General features: G+C 40.9%; 1 protein-coding gene across 8 annotated transcripts in view; it reads right to left on the bottom strand.

The window, feature by feature from the left end:
* Positions 1-21,580, bottom strand: part of RBMS3 (RNA binding motif single stranded interacting protein 3) — a 705,955-nt gene that overhangs the window by 434,220 nt on the left and 250,155 nt on the right. Inside the window, exon 1 of one of the 8 annotated variants that reach the window (XM_038127649.1) lies at positions 9,702-11,377. The exons of 4 other annotated variants lie outside the window; for them this stretch is intronic. In XM_038127649.1, the coding sequence (XP_037983577.1) occupies positions 9,702-9,776 (75 nt within the window). In that variant the 5' untranslated portion in view covers positions 9,777-11,377. Of the gene's footprint in view, positions 1-9,701; positions 11,378-21,580 lie in introns of those variants that run through there. 3 more of the 8 variants (XM_038127651.1, XM_038127647.1, XM_038127650.1) reach the window with 3 other exon arrangements.

The raw sequence follows: 21,580 nt of genomic DNA, 5'->3' as shown, positions 1-21,580 counted from the left end.
AGAGGCTTTTCTAAGAGCTATCAGTCCTATATTTTACCTTATTCATTGTACTGTTCACAGCACATTTTTATTGCCAGTCGCCCTTCCACTAAACAATTCCAGAAGTGTCATTTGCACACCAAACGAGTGTATATTGTACCGTTCAGTTACATGTGGCAGATTATCAGGTTGTGTATAGCAGCTAAGCAGAACATCGACAGCTGTGTAGACACATCTCAGCTGATACTAAAAGAAGTCTTGTCGGCAGTTCTGATCTTGAAGTAAATACACTGAAAAACTTAGCTCCAATTAGGCTGAGGCTGATACGATTTTCTGGAATGAACACTAAACGAATGTGGCCGATAACACCATCTTTGCAAAATATCTTGTTTGGTTTGTCTTTACAGGATTACATTTTCAAGATAAAAATGGCCTGACTTTAAAGCGATATGTCCCTGCTGTTCGTGTTCACAAAAATTTGAATTTTGTATTTTAAGCTGTGTGTTCCGCTTCGTTAATATGAAATTGCCACCCTGCATCACTGACATATTAGCCGGGCTCCAAGTGACCTAATTCATTTTTAATATTTCATAGTTTGTTAAAAGCTGTAACAAGAGATCACTAACACGGCTCTGACACTCCCCGTCATGAATCAAAAGATGTAGGGAAAAGGTCATGTACTTACTAACTGGCACCAAACCAAATTCATCACTACAAAATGAGAGAACAGAAATGAAGACTGCATTTCCCATTATGCTTCTCTCTTTGTAAGAGTATCCATCAACTTGCATGACCCCGAAAGCAGAATTTATTTATATGCATGTCCCCCAATAAAAGGTCAGAGAGAAGTGAGAAAAGAAGAAATAAGGATTGCAGCTTTGTCTAAGCAAGTAGTGCCCTCCCTTTAAAGCATACTCAGCAGCAGCAGCCTTTGAAGACCAAAAGGAGAAACAATTCCCAACCACATAAAGAAACTAACAAGTCCCTTATATGGCTAAGAATTGCAATGCCATTTTTTTCCACAGCCAGAAAAATTAGAGCAAGAGGGGAAAATAGAGCAAACTTTAAACAGGCAGCTCTCTGAGCACCGGGGAATTCACACAGGCACATCATTCCAGCTTTAAGAACTGCCAAACACTTTCTTCTTTAAAGGGAAGGAGGACATTACACCAGGTGAGTCCCTGAAATCCAGATTTTAACTCTCCCGTTGTAACTATGGATACCTAGCTTTAAAAACCTTTTGTGATGTAGCGGTACACCAGGCTCCCTTATTTCATCCTCTGGTGAAACGCCTCCATCTGAAGTTCCCTAATGTCCCTTCATCTCACAAGTCACCAATACACCACTGCAAGGTTTTGCCAGCTCTGGGACTGCACATCCAAACCAGCTCTCTGCCCTATCCACTGCATCTTCAGACTGCCTTTCACCCTCCCATAACCCTGGCACAAATGTGGCCAGCTTCTCAACAGGGAAGGCAACTAGACCGCATCGGATGTTGTTCCAAATAACCAGAGTCTCTCACAGGCAAGACACACGAACGAGACTTGATGGTTGATCCAGTCCTGCCGTCTCCCATCGGCAGGAGGAAAGGTCAGGCGCCTGCGCAGCATCGATGCTGAACTCCGAATGGCTCAGCCTGGCTGGTCTCTAAATATAGCTGGGCAGAGAAAGGGCTGTGAAAGTGGGTGGGGAAGGGAGTGGAACAGAAGCCAAATGAGCAATCAGCTAAATGCAACAACACCATGTTGGTCCACCAGTAAGACTTTCCCTCTCTACTATGCCACGATCTGCAGTAGAGTATTTAAGCACAGCTTCAGGATTAAGGCTATGAATGCAAACTCGCAGAATGAAAAAAAAACCTGCTGGTTGATTTATACTTGGGGAGGGGGGAACAAAAATCTGTTCAACAACTTATCTTCTTGAATAGGAGTGACATCACTTCCACAACATGACAGCACATAAATCATCATCAACCACATGGTACTAACCAGAAAACATGTGTCAGGAAGACACCAACAAGGAACAAAATATCAGAGTGCTTTACATTGTAAACATGCAATCTTATGCGTCTTCTGACTTCTACTATGATCTATATACATCAGGTGGTTTATTTCATTCATTTGCATCTGAATGAAGTCAATACAATTAACAGAGCAACCCTCATAGAAAATCTGTCCAAACTATTTCATCTGCATGATTATACCACACATGAAGCACTTAAAATGTAAATATTTACTTTTTAATAAACTATCCCATTTGATGCTGAAGTTAACTTTACAACAAATAAGCAACTTATTTCCACTATGGTTGCAAGCAAACCCAAAACCAAACAAGATAAATAACAAAGACAGATGGACGGAAGGAAAGAAGAAAGGAAGGGGAAAAAAAAAATCTTTCCATCCAAAATAGCAGGAAAAATAATATCTTTCTCTTATTTGACAATGTCAGACCTGAAGTATTTCAGCTAATAAAAAAAAAACCTAGGAGATTAGACTTTGCTATAAACCAACAAAATATAAAAAACAGTATGACTGAGGAATTCAACAGGAACTTCCAATCTGCAGCTACAGATAGGACAAGCAACCTCTGCTTAAGTTCTCCATTTAGAAATACTGTATCTTCAGAAAAGACCAACACAGAAAACTGACTTGTTTCAAATTTCAAAGAGGCTACACAGTATTTTTATCTTAAGAATTACATAACTAAAAGCAAAACCAGTTCTCTGATACTTTTTTTTTGTGGATTAAGCGCACTTAGCCTCTTGCAGAAACTGTTAATCTTCATTACAGGCACTGGGCTCCATGTGAGACATCTCCTATGGCAATTAGACTTCCCCTCTGTATAAATCGTATCTCAACTGGCAGAGAGAGAAATGGACAGAAAGACAAAGCATCTGGTTTATGCTACTCATTCTCTAAAATCATAAATCACGAGAAATAATGTTAAATAGAAATTAGAGCCACAGCAAACACAAAATGCTGTTAAGTATGAGATGAGCTATGTCCTCGACCCTTTGCACAATTTAGAATCATTTTGATTTACTGTTTTTATTTCTTTTGTGACTGTTTGTTTGGGTTTTTTTTGGGTTTTTGTTTTTTTTTTTTTTTTTTTTTTTAACCTGCATGTTGTTCAGCTGTCCTGGTTTTGCCATGGTGATCAGTATGTGCTTTGTGGGCCTGATTCTGTCTTGCTGAAGACAACTGAATCTTTTTTATTGATTTCTCAAAGGTAGCAGAACAGATCCCTCTCACTATAACTTCTATTCAATAATATTATTGTTAATCCTCTACTTTAAATATTGGTACATCATTCTGTATCAGTAGGCACCATCCTTGGGCTGATACCTGCTTGGTTAGAACAGCTCTCTTTGTAAAACTGTTTACTTCGAACGTTCCGTTTGTTACTCGATCTTGCCCATACGAGTGGGAAAGCAATTGCAAAACACCACTACAGGAATACTCGGAGTATAGGCTCTGACAATATCTGAGTAAATCACTGTTCTCTGTCTCCCTTCTCTGCCCATCTGCAGTCTTTGGTATGGAACAACTATATCATAAAAGCTCTTATTCACACATGCTTTTGATATTACACTATTTAATCGCATACAGCTGTAGCTGATGAGACTGTTACAAAACACAATTTTAATGCAGCACTGGAAGCAAATTATTGAGCCATATTAACTATTTTCCTCTACAAGAAAATTCTAGCACTAAAATTCTTTTCTTCAAGGAAAAAAAAAAATCACAATCAGACTATTTGTTTTTTTAATAAGTCTGGTCCTCTTCCTGGACAGTCCAGAATGGGGTTGTTTGCAAGCAAATTCAGTCCCTGCCTGGAGTTTAGATAGTGGAAAATTTACTTCCCACCCCTAAAAAAAATTAATTAATTAAAATTAAATTTAATTTGAAAACACTGCTTGCAATTACATGCAAAGGGAATACTATACAGGCTACTCACAGCAAGACCTGAAATGAACTCAGACATCCTACTTGAAATGCAGCCTTTCTTATCTGTTTTTTAATTCATGGAAATTTAAGAACCGACAGTCTGATGATTTTTACCAAGATACTTGAATTAAAGTGCAAGCATACCATCATGCTTTCCTTGAAAGAACTTCATGCATTAAAAACCAAACCAGTTCATTTCTGAACCACTGCACATTATTTTGAAAGGGCACCTTGTAAAAGGCATTCTAAATTATAACTATTAACACACTCGCCACAGCAAGATCTTTGTAGCCTCATCTGGCAAATGCTTACAACTTCCATCTTTTGTTAGAGAAATAAAATATCTGCTTACAAAATAAATAGCCATAGAGTATCATAATATATAAGTGTTTGAAGTAGTAAAAATTTGAATTTTTTTTTCCACAGGTTTGGTCTGGGGGTTTTTTATTTGTTTGTTCATTTGTTTTTGTTTTCTTTTTTTATATGGTGCTTTTATTTGTGAGTATTTGTGGGTTAGTTAGTTTTCAATTTAAACAGACTTGCATTGAGGCAACATGTGAACAGAAGATCAATCAAGAAATTCAACACCATTTTAATACCTATCATCATGTCCCTTAAAACAACAAAAGTATTTTTATCCAGGCATGCAAGGACAAATGGAAAGCAAATGAGTTCACATATCCCTTCATTTTTCAGAGGAACACAACTTTTATCTTCCTTATTGTTTAAGCCAATTGGCAAATACTAGAGCCTGATATTAATATTACCATCAAAATCATAGCCAGGCTGAAATACTTTTAAATGGCATTTAAATGAATTTGTGTTCCTTTTGGGCAGTTTTCTGAGGCATTTAAAGCATGCTGTGACATACTGAATCAAACGGGGCTAAGTGCGAACAAACTTCATTCCTAGAAATGCATTTCTCTATTTGCAAGTGTTTGCCTTTACTTTGGCATGATCACATGGGCTCCAGCTAGACTTTTGAGCTCTGGCAGTGATCCAAGCTGCAGATGGTTGGAAATGCAGCCTGAAATCAGTGTGTGGTTGATGAATTACTCCTTACACCTGACCCCTGCTTCACACCAGGCACCAAACACAATCTGAACACTACCAGCCAGAGAAGCCCTGTCAGGCATCTCCGTATCTGGAACGCTTTCTTCAAGGCCTTCTGTATGGCCAGATGGCCAAAAGTGGGGAATGCCGTAAACCCACTAAACAGAAATGTGAGTGGCTAAAGAGCACGGGATTGGTAGGTAAGGGGTGAAGAGAGGCAAGAGCTTTGCACTGATTCCAAATGCACACTTTCTAGAGGAGAGTGATGGAGCAAGGAGGAAGTTATGCTCATGCCACACAACTGAAGAAAGTCACGAAAAATTCTCTCATGCCAAAGATGCCCTAAAAATGTCAAAAAGGAGATATAACACACACCCAAATGTGTGCCCATAAAATCACTATATCAAACTTAAACTCTTTTGAGTACACCTGTTTGAACTCCCTAATTTTTTTTTCACTCAGCTGGGGCATGTATCTGTCATTTCAGGAACAGGCTCATTAAGCCCTCTTGCTTGCTAACAGGTTACTCTGCATCCCTTTCACAGCCACAGAGATGGGGTTTTATTCCGACAGGTGTTGGGAAATCACACTTCTTCCTTTTGCACGTGCACATGCATGCATCAGGCACACAGAGATGAAGAGGTACAGTGGGTACTGTAAACACTGCCTCTCGTTTTGGGGTGTTTCTGCCATCTGACTGGGTTACAGAGTCAACACCATGAGAGTTAAACTACCAGACCCAAACCATGACTAATAAGTAGGAAATATCTGGAGAATGCATGAAAGCAAACCGCACGGAAATAGCTGCTTAACTGGCATATTTTTACCCCAAGAGCAGGTAGAGAGATCGTAAACCAAACAATTCCTGTTGACAGGTAACTGTGGCACCTCCTCCTTTCTACCCAAGTGATTCAGGTTTTTTCACTAGACTGTTTGCAAAGAAAGCTGACCCCAGCAAGAGGTCTAATCATAAGCTGCAGAGGACAAAGATAAAACACATCACCTTGTAAATCAAGGAGACTCTTTCAAATATATTCAGAGTTAATATTTTTCTCCCCTTTTTCTCATTACATGATATTTCATAGTGCTTATTTTTGTTTTTTTCTGCGCTAAATGGCAAAGAGAAAAGAATTTGCTTTGGCAAGCAAGAAACAAAAGAAAGAAATTCAGACCATAATGCAAGATTTGGCATCATTAACATTCTACGTGACAATTTGCAACATACTCCTCTAAACCAGTTGTTTGAGTAGTTACACCATCAGCAAGGATGCAACTAAGGAAATTCTCTTAACATCTCAAAATAAAACAAAAAAGTACCACAAATTCTCATCAGATATACATGAGCTGAACCACTTCCCTGCAATATTTTTTGCAACAAGAACACAAGACTATGCTTCGCTTAAGCCGTAACCAGAAACACTTACTCTGAAATAAACTCCGAGGACAATTGGACTCTCGCCATACTCTCAGCATCTGCCTAAAAAAGTTCCAAAACTGTACGTTCAAACCGAAGTTGTCAGACAGCATCACACGAAAGCAGAAATAAGGCTATGTCTTGCCTCAAACTCAGTGCTTGTCCTTAAGAGACATATTAAATTCCTTGCAATTGTCTCATAAGGACTGACACTCTCCCCTTTTTCTCTTTTTTGGATGACAGTGGCTTTTCCTAAACCTGAAATTGAAGTTTTAGCTTCAGTGGTGGCATTTGATAATGAAGGAGCACAAATAAATGGAATGAGTGTTTTGTGTTCCACACACTTTGTGTTCCACAAAAGGCCAAAAAAACTCTAAAAAGTTAAAGCAATCAGACAAACATATGGAATCCATTTTTTCTATTTATAATCCCATTACCCATATAGCTATTCATTTGCACCCTTTCTGCACAACAACGTGCTAGCCACGTTAGAAGACACATACACAGAGTCTGTAGGCTGGAATCCTGCGCAGCTCCGTGCTCCCCCGTGAGAGGGACGTGATGTACAGTAATGCGGTACTTCTCAAAGGAGAGCAACTTCAGCAAACAAGCAAAGCAAAAGCAGCACTTCACCCAAACACGCTGGGGAACGTGAATTCCCAAACTTTGCCTGTTGAACACGCTGCCACTCTGAATTTCAGAAGCTGTACCATGCCATAAGAAAGCCTAGAATTTCTTTCTTAATTACAAATGAATGTGCACCATCCCCCTGCCCCCCAGCATGCATGACTATGAGCATAAAAACACATTCTTTCTGTAGAGCTGAACCCTACCATGCTTGGTACAAAGAGCAGTTTTTGGAAAATAAGAAGCTGAAGTTCTCAGGCTGGCTGGAATCATACAAAGGTTTATTTATATGTGTTGCTCCAATAGGGATGATAGAAGATACAGCTCTCCACCACAAGATTATTTGATTACCCAACTATTAGCTTTAGACATACAATGGATCTAACTGCTTTAAAATGTCCCAGAAGCTGATGGCTAGCTTTAAGGTAACAAAATCCAGATGCTGCCTGTCTGCACTACTTTAAAGTCTTATAGTCTATAGAAGAGAAATACTTGCCTCTGTATATATATACATATATATATATATATATATATATATATATATGCACACGTGTATGTGTGTTTATTATTTAGAGTTTATGTACGCCTATAACTGTGGACCAAGGAAAAGGGGAAAAAATAAAGGCATATAAAATGTATCACCAATTTGAAATTTTACCTGTCCTTACTGTAATAGTGCAAGTATGCCAAGACTGATGCACATGACTTTTCACAGGGTTGATAATTTTATATACCAGCTATAAAAATGCATTTAAGTTATTTGTTAAAGCAAGGGGTTAAAAAAAAGTCATGGTACAAAAAAAGCTATTTTTTTACTTTAAGCCCAAATATAAGGTTAATTTTCTCAAAAATGCTTATTTTACAAAGTTTAAAAAATGAAGAAAAAAAGAAAGAAAAAGGACAACTGGCAAAATGTAAGCTACATGAGTAAAAGGCATGGAATGTCCAATATTTCTCCTCCAATACTCGAGGCTATTGTTCTTTCAAAAAAACACCACCAATTGTTTCATGTCCTTGGCTTGCCAGGTTTTGAGGAATAGCATCAGCCTGCGTCCCCCAATCCCCCAAACAGTTAAAGCTATAGGCAATATTGCAGTCAAGCTAGTGACGGGCTGCTGCTGCAACAGCAACATTACACACTAAATGGTCACGAAGGTAAAATGCTATTTGGATTGACCTTGAAAGGAAGGGGTGGAGAAATGATAAATTTCACGCCAAAATACAAAATTTTAAAAAGGATGAATTTTATACCAAAAAAATATCTGCATGATGCCGTGAAAGGAACAGCAGAGCAGAGCAAAGAAGTGAGAGGTAACCCTGCCATGAATTACAAGGCTGTAATCATACTGAGTGCTTCTGGTGTCATCACAACTCCAACCAGCCTGAATCACAGTTTTTACAATTAGTTAATTTATATAATGCAGTAGTCAGGCTATAAACGTTAACGGGAAAGTAATTTTTATTAACAAGGAATATAACTTATCCTTTCCCAACCACAGCCAGATCAACATGCTTCAAACCAAAAGTCTGGAGAAGTCAGCCTCCCTTGTGGCATTTCACCACACACAGTTGCACACATCAAATTTCCCATGTGTTAAATTTGCCACAGGAGCACAATGTGTACGTTTGCACGCAGTACCATATGCACGTGTGAGTGCGCTGCCTTGGCTTTTCCCTCCTAAAGGATGTTCGTTTATTTACTGAAACTGTTAATCTGTGGCTGTGAGGTCACACTTCACCTCGTGAAGTGTGTATTTTTTCCTTTTTCTTCCCTCCAAATACAGTGTCCTGACAGGGTTTGCAAACTTTCGGTTTAGGGCTTTCTTTTGTTACTGTCCTTTGGTCACAGGAAATCTTTTCAGAGAGCAGACTATTATACAATGGCATTATAAAAATAAGGCTTTAATTAACTAACTGATGGCCAGGTAGCATAGACTTCACTCAGCCTCTCTAGGAGAGGCCGGCCTGCTTTCCAGTCTGCTGGCATTTTAAAAATTATTAAGAAAAGAAGAAAGAAAACGGAAGCGTCCGCGCTTGGATACACTCTCCAAAAGTAGCTAGCCTCTATTTCTAGACCTTCTAAATGCAACAGAGTACAGCCATATCATCCTCAATATTTAATGAAACATTAAAACCAGTGCAATGCACTGAAACAAACTCCACCAGGTTTACAGACGGTTAGCTCCGAGCTCTCCTCCGAGCTCCACAGCATCTCCTCCTCAGCTGATTAAAAGTTTGAGTTGCCAAAGACAGCTTTTCTAACAGCAAAATGCTTTTAAGCTGTGAACAGACTGTAGAGATCACTGAAAAATCCACCAAAAGTGTTTTATGTCCGATGCTGTCCAGAGCAATCTTTATCCCATGCTGTAACAAACACACTACCTGCCCGCTGTTACGATAGCGTTAACCGCACTGTTCTCCCCAAACAATAAAAGGAATTAGCCGACGCCAGCAGCCCTTGGGAAAAAAAAATAAATTAAAAGAAATAAAGAAATACATGGGAGGGCAGACAGTAACCTTCCTGCCTCTCTCACGCCTGCTTTCTGCTTACCAGCTCGGCTCTGTGTGATACAAAACGCGAGAAATAGACAGAAAAATCGCCAAAGAGAAGAGGCGAGCCCGCAATTCGCGCGGCTCCGCTCTCCATCCCCCGCCAGGCGCCCGGCCCCGCCAGCCCTTACCTTGGTTTGGAGATAGTGGGGGTAGTAGTAGGTGTACTGAGGGTACATTGGCTGCTGGTCCAGGCGTTTGCCCATGTAGCTGGAGTCCTTCTGGCTGGTGCGGGGAACTCGTTGGCAGGGTGTAGTGCCCCAGGGCCTTTCTTCCTCTCACGCCGCTATTCCTGACAGCGCGGGCGACAGAGGAGGCTGCCGAGACTTCCTCGCCGTCTACCGCGCGCTACTTCCAGCGCAGCCAAAAACGCGCCCGCACGAACATATACGTGTGTCTGTGTGTGTGTGCGCGGAGGGGTGTGTGCGGGTGTGGGTGCGTGGGTGGGTGGAAGCCCCGTGCCCGGGTGCCCGCGGCGGAGCAGCCCGCCTCCCCCGCTGGCAGCAGCGTGCCTCCGGGGGTGCCCACTGCCCGGCTCGGGAGGGAACCGTCCTGCGAGAGGAGCCTGGAAGACAGTGCAACTCCAAATCTCCGCAGAGCCGCTCGCTCTCTTGCTCGCTCGCTCGCTCGCTCTCCTCGTCCTCTCCTCGGCTCGCCCCGCTCTCGAGCCCTCCCCTCTCGCTTCCCCACCCACCCCCCTTCCAACCAAATAAAAAAAAAGAAAAAAAGAAAAAAAAAAGGAAAAATAAAAAAGAAAAGAAAAATAAAGAAAAAAAAAGAAAATAAAAAAAAAGGGGGGGAGGGAAGAGCCTTCCCCAGCCTAGTTGCCGCTGCCTCCTTCACGGAGTGACATGGTGTTCAGGGCTCGTCCTGTCTTTCATTCAAACCCCCTCCGCGCCGCGCCGCCGGTGGGAGGGACCTCGGCGCGCCGCTCCCCCGGGAGGTCGGCGCAGGCCGCGCGGCCGCCTCCGCGCCCCCGCCCGCTCCGCGCCCGCGCCGCACCGGGCAGCTCCGGGAAGCGGCCGTGGGACTCGGGAAATGCGAACGCCGCGGGGCGGGGGACGAGGGAGAGCAGCGCCAAAACGCCGTTTTATATTTATTATTTTAATTTAAAATATATATATATATATATATATGTATTTTAACAAACGGGAGGGGGAAGGTCACGGAGCCTGGTCGCCGTCCTCCCCCTTCAGAAAACTACTCCGCACCGTCATCCGGCACTTCGCGGAGAAGCGACCCCGGGCCAGACATATTAAATACATACTTTGTTAAACCGCTTATATAAGACTTGGTTTATTTAAAGTTGGAACAAAATGGAGGAAGAGGGTAAAGAGGAAATTCGGCCGGCCTGACGTGCGGGTGCCTTCCCCCAGACGTGTGAAAATATCACGGTGCCACAAAAGTTACCCGCGGCTGCGTTTTCCCCGGCCGGGCTCCCCCGCATGCAGCTGCCGCAGCCCGGGCCCAGGTGAGGGCCAGGTGTGGCCCCCGCGTCCGGCCGAGAACCCCACACCTGCCACAGATCCCAGGCGTGCAGGACCTGTGTCAGCACCGCCATCCCAAATATTTATCCTCGGAAAGACTCGAAGGAAGAGTCTGTTTTACAACAGGGCTATAAATCATCAGGAAAAAAAAAAGTGCGTGAATAACAAAATGTTTCCTCTTGTACACAAATCCCAGCGTTTCTCTTTTTTTATAATAACTTATTTCTTTAACATGTCATCGGATTCCTGGGCCTTACTACAGTGGTTTTGCCTATTTATAAATTTTTGGAGAAAAAAATGTGGGGCAGCAGTTTCTTTTTGTTTTTATTTAAATCAACCATAGTATGGCAGCGGGATTGTCAGCTGCTGCATTATCAACCAAATTGCTTTAAAAAAAAAAAAAAAGAATTATAAAAAGAATGTCTTTAAAGGGACATTTCTCAAGGCTGGTAGAGCTAAAATTAGACTTGCCAGCTGTGTTTTGGTTTGTGGGCACGTGCTTGCACATGACAGGAACATGGAAATATCACGCTTTATACTCTGGCAGTTTGCTGTTCCCATAAGCAGAGGGTTTTCTTATGGATTCCCATAACTGCCCCATAGCCAGTCCAAAAGGGCAGTGCAGGAAGCCATACACAGGCTTATAACACAGTACTTATAATACAGTACTTATAATGCTTACATACATGCCTATGCACTGTTCTTTCATCACCAGGCATTCATAATCGTGGGTAGTTAGGTACCAGACCTCTGCCATACAGTGGGAGCACCATGCCATGCTCACACAGGTATTTGCCTCCTGTGGCAGGAGATAAACTTTTGCAAAACGAGTGCTCTGTTCCCAGAGCACTGTGCAGGCAATCAGCAGGTTCTTGCACACCTGGACGAGCCCTGTGGAGCACTACCATTGCCCCGATTTCCAACAGACTCAGAAGAAGAGCCTGGTTGGGTAAACTATTGAGTATTTTCATTCCCTATCTTTAGTATTATCATTCCAAGCTGGCCAGGACCATGCGGCCCCTCTTCTGAGGATCCCTCTTTTTCATTCATCTTCTCTTCTGAGAAGTGAATTTAGAAAAAAAAAAAAAGATAGGAATGGGAGGAGAAGCTGCAGTCCCCGCCTCCCAGCCCCACGGTCTGTATCACTGCTCAGCTTTAAATACGCTGCTTCTCATTGTAGTGCATGATACTCTTGCTTACAGTTTCTTCTGCCCCTGCCCGGCTTTCCCTGAGGGTGAAATAGACTGTTTGAGGGTTGGGATCTGCAGAAGTGAATAGTGATTACTTGACTGTACGTGATACTTTGAGCCGAGACAACTTTCAGATTGTTCTTTCAATTGGCAGAATTAAGTTGTTGTGCTTCTCTCCTCACCTTCTCAATTTTCCCTCAGGATATTAACGCAGTTTTTCTTGCTAAGCGTTTTGCTTGTAGACGTGGATGTAACCAGATTTGGGAGAAGAAAGAATCTATGTGTACAGGGTGAAATAAAGGATAAATACTAAAGGAAGTAGAAAACTCTGCATTCTGACCAAGAAAGCTACGCGAACATGCAAGGTTTTCCACGGTCATTAATTTAAATCTGGGAAGGGCTGTTTTGTCTACATCATCTGACTACTGTGAGTATTTCAAATCATGCCATAAAATTTCAACCCAAGATTTCCACACGCTTCTCCATCAGATGCACTGGCTAGTAGCTCCATCAGTTCTAGCAACTGAGAAAAGGTGGGAAGCTACAGAAGTGGGACTATTATGTGAGTGGGGAACAGCTCCGCCTTTCATCTGCTCTCTCTCAGCAAAAATCTTCAATGTGCAGATGCTTTGGATTTCCCTTTTCACCTGTAATCCTGACCAGGTGCTCAGCAGCCTCTGCTGTTTGCTCTGAGTGCTCAGCATCTCACATGATTGAGCCTTCAGAGACGCAAGACAGAGTGGAGGCAGCAAAAATAGGAATTCAATATAAAAGAGTGGGGGGCCAAGGGGAGAAGACAGGAGGCAATATACCATAGCAAAAATGCAAATGAACAGCCACAAAAGCAGATTTAGATAGCATACAGCCTCTGAACAAATGCTAGTGCTGGAAAATGGAAAATTTCCATTTGCAAAATACAGACATCAAAAAGATCATCTGTGACTTGGGAGCACACTGTTTAAATAGAATCCCCTTCATTTTCTGGCCTGTGCATTTGAATAACTGAATCCACTTGCAAACTGAAATAGCAGTTTGCCTACCGAGTGTTAAGTATAAATGTTCCTCAAAAGAAAAGACAAGCTGTTCGATCCCAGTGAGCAACAGTGAGCAACTTCACAACTTTTTTTTTCTTCCTATGGGAGGGCTCATTATGAAGCCCCAGCCAGTCCCAGCCTCGGGAACCCAGGGAACCAGATCCCAGGGCATCTGCAAAGGCGCTGCTGCCACTGCTGACACTGACCTAGGGCAGATTCAAGAGCTAGGTGAGCAGTAAGGATCCCTTCAATGGAAAGTTTGGAAATAAAAAGAAATAAATGGAAACACATCATCTGTAAACTTGACAGCCAAGTGCATTCAAAGACAGGCACCAAAGGATATTAACCCTGCAACAACCAAAGCTGTGGATAAGAAAACTGAAGTTAACAGACAGAAGGAAAAAAAAAAGAAAAAAAAAGAGACTCATTTTCCTGGCAGCCTGAAGTACAGAAATATTACATATGTTTGGATGTATTTTTACCTGTCATAGAATGCAGATTTCTTCATTCACAAAAACTAAATTAAAAGAAAAAAGCAGATACCTAGTAGAACATTCAGGGGCTTTTATTTGATAAAATATGATTCTACATGCACTTTTACTTTTTTTTTTTTTTAATAAGCTTACCTATCCAATTAAAACCTTCTAAAGTCAGATACCAGAGTCAGGGAGAAATTGGAGAAATTCAAACATTTTCTAGCTCCTTGCTCTTGAAAAGCAGCAATATGTTTTTAGAAGATTTAATTTCTGGCAAAATTATGTCAAAGTTTTCTAAGTCAGGACTAGAGAAGTGGAGATACTACCACCTAAAGCAATATAATAGGTTAAAAAAAAAGAAGAAGAACAATTATATTTGGCTCACATTTTTCCTCTGTCTCTCTACTTTTATTCTCTTTATTTACTCATTAAAGCTATTACAAAGGAGACCATTGTGATGCTTAACAGCTTGTTTACAATGGATTACAAGAAGAGCACTGATTTTATTTTTAGATCTGTCAGCTCCTTAAGTCCAGCTACCTTAAAACTTTATTGATGAACACAGAATTTTACTATTTAATGGATCATTTATCGAGCTGATTTGCCTAAGGAGAGCTAAGCAAGTTTCTAAGAAGGGACACACCCTGGTGCAACCATCAGTAAAGCATGTGATAGCCACGGAGAAGGTGAAAAGACACAGAAGATCAAAACACTTAGCTTAACAATGACAGCTTTAAGTGTCTGGGATTGACAGAACGTCTCTGAGTTGGGGGATGCCACTGTTCTGAGGTGCTTTCCTTTCATAAGAGACCAAACACCACTGGAATTGGCTTTACCCACACACACCCCTTCCCTGCCTGCAAGAGAAAACCTAGCAGGTTTGCTCTCCAACCTTCAGCACTAACCATCACAACAGCACAAAGTCTAGAATTCGGCAGAGCTACAGATGGCCTAAAGTAAATCTGAAAGAGTTAATGGATAAGATTTTGGACAACAGCAAAGAGTTGCCATCTATCATCATACTTCATTATTTTTCACTTTATCATCTTCTGTCTTTACATTATGGCTCAGGGGTTTCCATTTTTCTACTTTTACCTGAACACCCAGTCCTAAAGGAAATCTTTGGACAGCAGCAGAGTGAAAAATTTTAGATGAAAAGTGAACAACAATGAACATTCATTAAATTGTTTGTGTTTTCCACCTGATATAATCCCTTACAAGCACAAGCCACTGAAACTAGCAGTCAGTTGTACAGACAGACTGAAATTATGAACTAATATCTTCTTTCTTCTTCTTCTTTAATGGATACAACCAAAGTAAATATTACTTAGTCTTTTGTCTACAGTCTGTTTCCTACACGTCTCTGAACAGCTTGCAAGAGTTAATTCATCCTGCAACGTGGAAGTGGATTAAGTAACATGACCAGTCAATGGCAATACTCCAGTTGTGACAAAAAATGGGGGATTCCTCTCACCCCACAAACCCTCATTGTGTGGTAAAAGCCACAGCAAATAAGACCAATGGGGCAAAAGCTTGGTATTTTCAGTTCTGGAAGGGATTCCTGTGGCGAGAAAGCAGTGCAATGGCAGTGAGGGCAATGTGAAGAAATGGGAGAGAGACACTGGCTATAGCATGTCACAGGATCACACAGCAGTAGTTCAGGGCTTTCAGAAAATGCCAGGATTGTGCACAGGTTAGAAGACAGGCCGTTCAAAGGTGGCATATTCCATAGCAACTCCACATCTCAAGTTAGTAAATACTGCATCTGGTCCTGAGTCTAAACTCTTAGGATAAGAAAGACAAACAAACCCCCAAACACTAACAGGACTAGCCAAGGCCATTTCTCTCTTGCAGCGTATTAACTTAATACTACCAGCATTAGATGTGGTATGGTTCCAGAGGGAGAAAATTCTTTACCTCCCACCTTCCTCCCTCCAAAGTCCTGCTTACTAGTCATTTTCCCCACCCCTTGTTTACTTGAAATTAGATTGTAATCAGGGAACATGAGTTTTTTTTCTCTTCAGGAAGTTTATTTCTGAAGGTAATGGGGAGATGTAAATATGCTGCCTGTTTACTGAGGCTCATAAACATATACGAACACAGGCAATTAATTGTCACTGAAGGAGTTCCAGCAAACATAGAAAATCCTAGCTTTTTAGGGCATGTTTGACTAACTGTTCACCCATCATGTACTGAATTACTTAGTGAGATATTAATTTTGTGCTCCAGCTGAGGGTAATCACAGAACAAACTGGCATTATTCAAGTTACTCTGTGAAATTACAGCAAGGGTAAGCTTAAGAACAAAGGCCAGCAGGAGTTGAGCCTCTCGACTTGAAAGGAATTATCTTTTCCTCTAATTGAAGTGAGGACTGTTTTGTTTTGTTTTTTCTTTCCTTCCTCTTGCTAGATTTCCAACAACACTCTTTGGCAGAAGGTCTCCTTGCAACGGGATTTTGTGCTTAAAGCCTATGAGCAGGGGCTTGTCTGCCTGGGAAAGTTTACTGATGTAATTGCACCAGCATCCTCAACAGCTAGAGTTATACCCACATAATGCCTCATATGGGCATTCTTCCCCGGGAGTGATTATGCTGGTAAATGCCCCTATTTACACAAACGCAGACTTCTGGGTCCTGTTTTCCTGCTGGTGCTGCCACTGACCTACACCATGACCTTGGACAAACCACTTCTCCTGCTCCGTCCTCTCTGTCTGTGTCTCACGAGCGTCCACTGGAACTCTTGATGGTGAGAACAATCTCTATGTTTTTACAGTGCCACAGGGGAACCTCAATTTTGGTTGGGCACCAAAACAACACAGCAGAAATCTGTAATAATGTATGCAAACAGTTTGTTGTTCTACCATCCAGACGGCTGCTATTAGAGAATTCACTGGCTGAGGCTTTTTTTTTCTTTTTTTTTTTTCTTTCCATGAGAAAAAGTTAACAATAGGAAGGAATGGAGGGTCATTTCAGGAGACATTCCATCGCTATCAAATATAATAGATTCTGCTTTCTCCATACTTATATCCTCCCCAGCACGCCAAGACACATTTCTTTTTGTCTCTTTCATATCTGGCAGGCTTATTTTCCCAGTAAGTAACAGTTTATCTAATGCTGGATGTAAATAAGGTCTGAAGGAGCCTTTGCTAACAATTTCTGTTTCATCTCCTGATAGACCCCCTTGCAAAACATGGTTTAATTATGGCACTACCCTTGCAATTTTGTCCAAAATTTCATTCAAAAGTATTTATAAAAATAATTCTTCATTACAACTACTGGAAACTTTATGGTTTTGATGAAATCTCAAAATGTTACCTAATTTTTTTCAATTTAGTTCAAATTTTATTTTTTATTTTAATTTTTCCATAAAAATTCTGCCTTGACTCAACTGCAATAAATATTTTCCTACTTAGTCCCCCTGAAAAGGGAACAATCAAAGTCTAAAAAAAGTCTCTAACATATTTTCAAAAATATCTTAAGCAAAAACTATTTTATCACTACACATGCAGGAAAATATTATTTAGGAAATATCCAAATGAAATACCCCTATTTAATTCAGTCTCTAGGGAACTGTGTTCATCACTTGTTTGTTTTTAACTGAAATTCATGACTGGGAAAAGCAATCTGCACTTTAGCTTGTGCCAGTAAGCCCTACAGTAATTCTGAGTCTATTCAATCCAAAGTATTTTATAAATAAAGAAAAATCACAGGTTGGGAGGAACTGTAATCTTCAGCCATAACAAAATGCTATTCTTTTCCTTCTCACCTAAACACAACTGGGAACTGAAGTGGAAAGCACATAAAAACACATACTAGGACTGCTAGTGCCTTCTTATCAACATGCAAAGCTTCCCTGAAAGCATTACGAGAAAAATTGTAAGTGTCCACTAAATATGGAATCAAAAGATTGTGTGTAACGATTCCCAACAGAGGGGGAATTTCTGGCTCTCAACTTCTGTCTCACCAAGATAGGGAGAGAATGCATAGCAAATGGAGGAGTACGGTACTGGGAGTTGGGTAAAAAGTTCCGTGTGCAGGTAAGCTGCAGACTTGAACCAATTCTCCGTTTTTCAAATCAGTTCACTCTTTTATAGGAATAATGGCATTTTTTTGTAATGGACAGCTTCCATTTACCACAGAACCAATGCAGCCTGCTGTGCAAAATGAAACCTTATGTCACACTAGATTACTGTCCATCATAACCAAAGAAAATGTATTGAACTGAATATATTTGGTTCAGGAAACCCGTATTTTGTCAGCTGCAGTATAGTTCATTGTCCACTAAACAGTACCAATCCCATTCTGAACTGAGCTCACTGTAGAAATGTTTCACCTCCTAATCCTGCACTTGTACACTTGCCAGAACAAAAGGGAGGGTAATACCTGACATCTAACAAAACAAGGGTTAGGACTGACACTTTGCTGTACCAGAAAAATTCTTTGGGTAAGAGATCATTTATTTCCTGCAAACAGAAAAATGCTAATTGTAGCTCAAATCTTCCCTGTTTTTCCTCTACAATTTCTTTTTCTTTTGCTTCCTCCCCTGCTTCATGCATCTTTTCTTCAGTCTTGTTCATCAAATATTTTTTGCCTTCAAAAAATCTCATCAAATCTCTACATTCTCATTCATCTGAAAGTTATCTGGCTTGAGAATAATTTTCCTGCCTTCTTTTATGTATTCCAGCTGGAGTTTTTAATAAAGCACAAGGACTCAAGGCTACTGTATTTTTATTAGGAGATGGTGGAAACTTTATGGTGATTTCTATTCACATTCAGCAAATGTTCATCCCTATTGTTCTAGCCTATTTACCGCTCCCAACATCCTATTCCCAAATAGTTTTCACTCTGTAATCCTTCATCTGTTTTGTTTCCTCTTTATTTCTGTCCCTGCCTAACTGCCTGTCTTGCCAGCACAAGCACTTTCTTTTTCTTGAATTCTCTCTCCATTATTTTTTCTTTTGCCCCCATTCCTCAACCACAGATGCTTTAGGCTCCACTTTCTTACTTATGTTGCAGTTCTTTGAATATAGAACAAAAATATTCACGGGGGGAAAAAGATACCACTGCGCTATTCTTTTTAACTTGGAAATCCCTCCTAGTAGACGGAAAGAGAGAGCAATGTGCCATAAACATCTAAATTCATGTCACCTGAGGTGCCTTGGCAGGGTTGTGGACGGAGTTAAAATAAAGTAGAAGGTGAGAATATTAAGTTCATTAACAGAGGAAGAATTGGGTCTCACAAACTGAGGATCCAATCAATCTCACCTCTTACTGACTTCTTTTCAATAAGGGGCTTTAAAGACATTTCTGCTAAGTACAGATGTACACAGGTTCCCTTCTCCTCACAACTGCAAGTTGTACACCCCTGACATCACCATGCTTGTCTTTTCAGGATCCTATGGCAGCAAGACATACATCAGCTTAAAACCTAAAGAGCAATTTTTGTCAAAGAATTCTCACCTCATACAGCAGGGTAAGAATTACAGGCAGAAACCACTGAAAGCGAGTAGGAGCTAAATATTAATCTTTTGATATAGTTTTGCAGATTAAATACTGACACAAATTCAGCTTGGAGATAATTTGCAATCGGCATTTTGGGTTGGTGGTACATTCCCACCAAGCAAAGGTAGATGTTTCTCTACTGTGAAGAGCTTGTACAAGAAAAAAAAAAAAACAAACAACAATAACTTTATTTCATTTAATTGTATTTTAGCAATACATATTTCTTTGTGCTAGTCAATTACTTGAATGTTTTATCAGAAGGGCCAGGAGTCTTCTGTCACTATGGGGCCTTGACATTTCCCATGGTCTTATTCATTGGAGTGAAACACTGGTTTGTCAGAACTCCAGCACTGCAGCCAAATACTTCCATCCTTCAGATCACATCCTCCCTTCAAGCTCATGGTGAGAAATTTCAGTCAAACCATTTGTCCTTTTCCTGTTTCTCAAGAAAGATACCTTTTTTTTTTTTTACCTGTGCTGGAATAAGGTGGTGCCAAATAAAGGCAAAAATAGCCAAGCTCATCCAGCTTCTTCTCCTTGGATAGTGACTGGAAGGAACCAGAAGGAAGGTAAGGTTCCTTAGAACATGTGGAAGAAGGACCAGAAATTTGCCCAAATGGGCAACTCATTCTGCTAGGGACATACCTTCTACCTTTTTTGTGAAAACTTTCCAGGTGTGGCCACATGAGAAACACTTGAAAAGGAACAGTCCCTGCATCCTCAGCATATATTTCCCTGAAGGCCCCATACCTGCTTTCCTCCCAGCTTCCACAGACCTCTGCAGACAGACAGGAAATGGATCTCCCTCCCAGGAACAGGAGCTGTACAGAGCAGGAGGCAGGGATGATGGGCATAGCAGGAGATGCTGGCACATAACTCTGGCAGTATTGTGAGATATTGCACTGTCTCTGTTGAGCTGTTGGGGTGCTGCCCATCACTCACTGAGATGAGGAGGTGTGGAGGAGGGAGCACAAAAGGAGACTGAGGAGTAAAAGAGGGATGTGCCTTGGTTACAGGGGTAGTGAAGACAATACATCAAGGAACTAGTGTTATAAAAGGACCCCAGGGTGAGTAAGCATTATAGTCTGAGGTGGAAAAGAAATAGGGATCTCAAAATACCTGTTGAAAATGGGACCCGAGGTTAAGAATCAACTAAAATTGAGAATGAAAAAGCAGTAGTGATGGCAACCAGGTAGACAAGACAATCCAAATTGATTAGGAGGGCTAGGCAGGACATGAGAGGAGCCAAAACGGGTGAGAACAGAAGGGTACAGAGACATACAAGAAAAAAAAGAGGACAGCTCTTTTCCTTCAGCATCCGGGCGGTAACCCCCAAATTCCTGACATTGACCACTCCTCTGTTGTCAACAAAAATCATCTACACCCAGCTGCAAAGTGATCCAGCCCCTTCTAGCACTGGTCCGCACAGACTATTAAAATCTAATGCTGCCAGACTCTCCATGTCTCTGTGATAAATAGAAAGATTTCAACCTTGCTGACAATCCATTTGTCAATATGCCATGGGATGGCATTTTCAGGTTCCTTTATTTTTTAAAGCTAAAACCTTTTTCACACATAAATTAAATTAAAATAACAAGTGGGAAAATTCCATATGATCCCACATTTAAAGTTAATGAGTAATGGCATAATTATAATGAAAAATAAAATGATAACGAGTGTTCACAGAGAAGCCCATTATAACTGCATAGAGAACCATTATTTTGTAATTTTATACCTTTTGAACACTTGACTTTGCAACCTTAATGCTTTTTTAACATTGTTTTTTGCCTGTGTAATGATAGATAACAATCTCCAGACACCATATGCAGTCTTCATATTTCCTTGATACCTTTCAAACGAATTTTTATACTGAGTATGAGAAGAGGCCAGTGATTACCTCATTGAGCAACAGCCAGGAAATAGTGGGGGATGCATTTGATTGTTACCTCTCTGCACATTCATAATTCCTATCTCAACAGCTGGGACCATGTTACAAACTCTTGGGCTTGGTTCATCTTTTTTAAAGCCTCTTTTTATGACAGTTTTGTAAAATTTTTCTGATTCTGCAGTTCCCTTCTCCCATTGTTGTGACAGTGGAAGCCCAGTTAACGAGGTTTTGGGACACAATTAAATATTTTACTTTATTCATTTAGGGTTGTGGCTGAGAGCAAGGCATCAACCATTTCCTTCACTCCTTTCCATCTGACACTGTACTGATTTACCTTAGTTTTATGTGCTGTCCTTCACTGCTGGACTCCTTCTTAGACACGGTACTAGGCACATTTTTTAATTGGAAAGAAGCATTGCATGCTTACAGACTATC

The sequence above is a fragment of the Motacilla alba genome, chromosome 2 (genome assembly GCF_015832195.1).
Source record: "Motacilla alba alba isolate MOTALB_02 chromosome 2, Motacilla_alba_V1.0_pri, whole genome shotgun sequence".
NCBI lineage: Eukaryota > Metazoa > Chordata > Aves > Passeriformes > Motacillidae > Motacilla > Motacilla alba.
The sequence above is the reverse complement of the archived record's forward strand: the minus strand, read 5'-3'. Positions and strand labels throughout refer to the sequence as shown.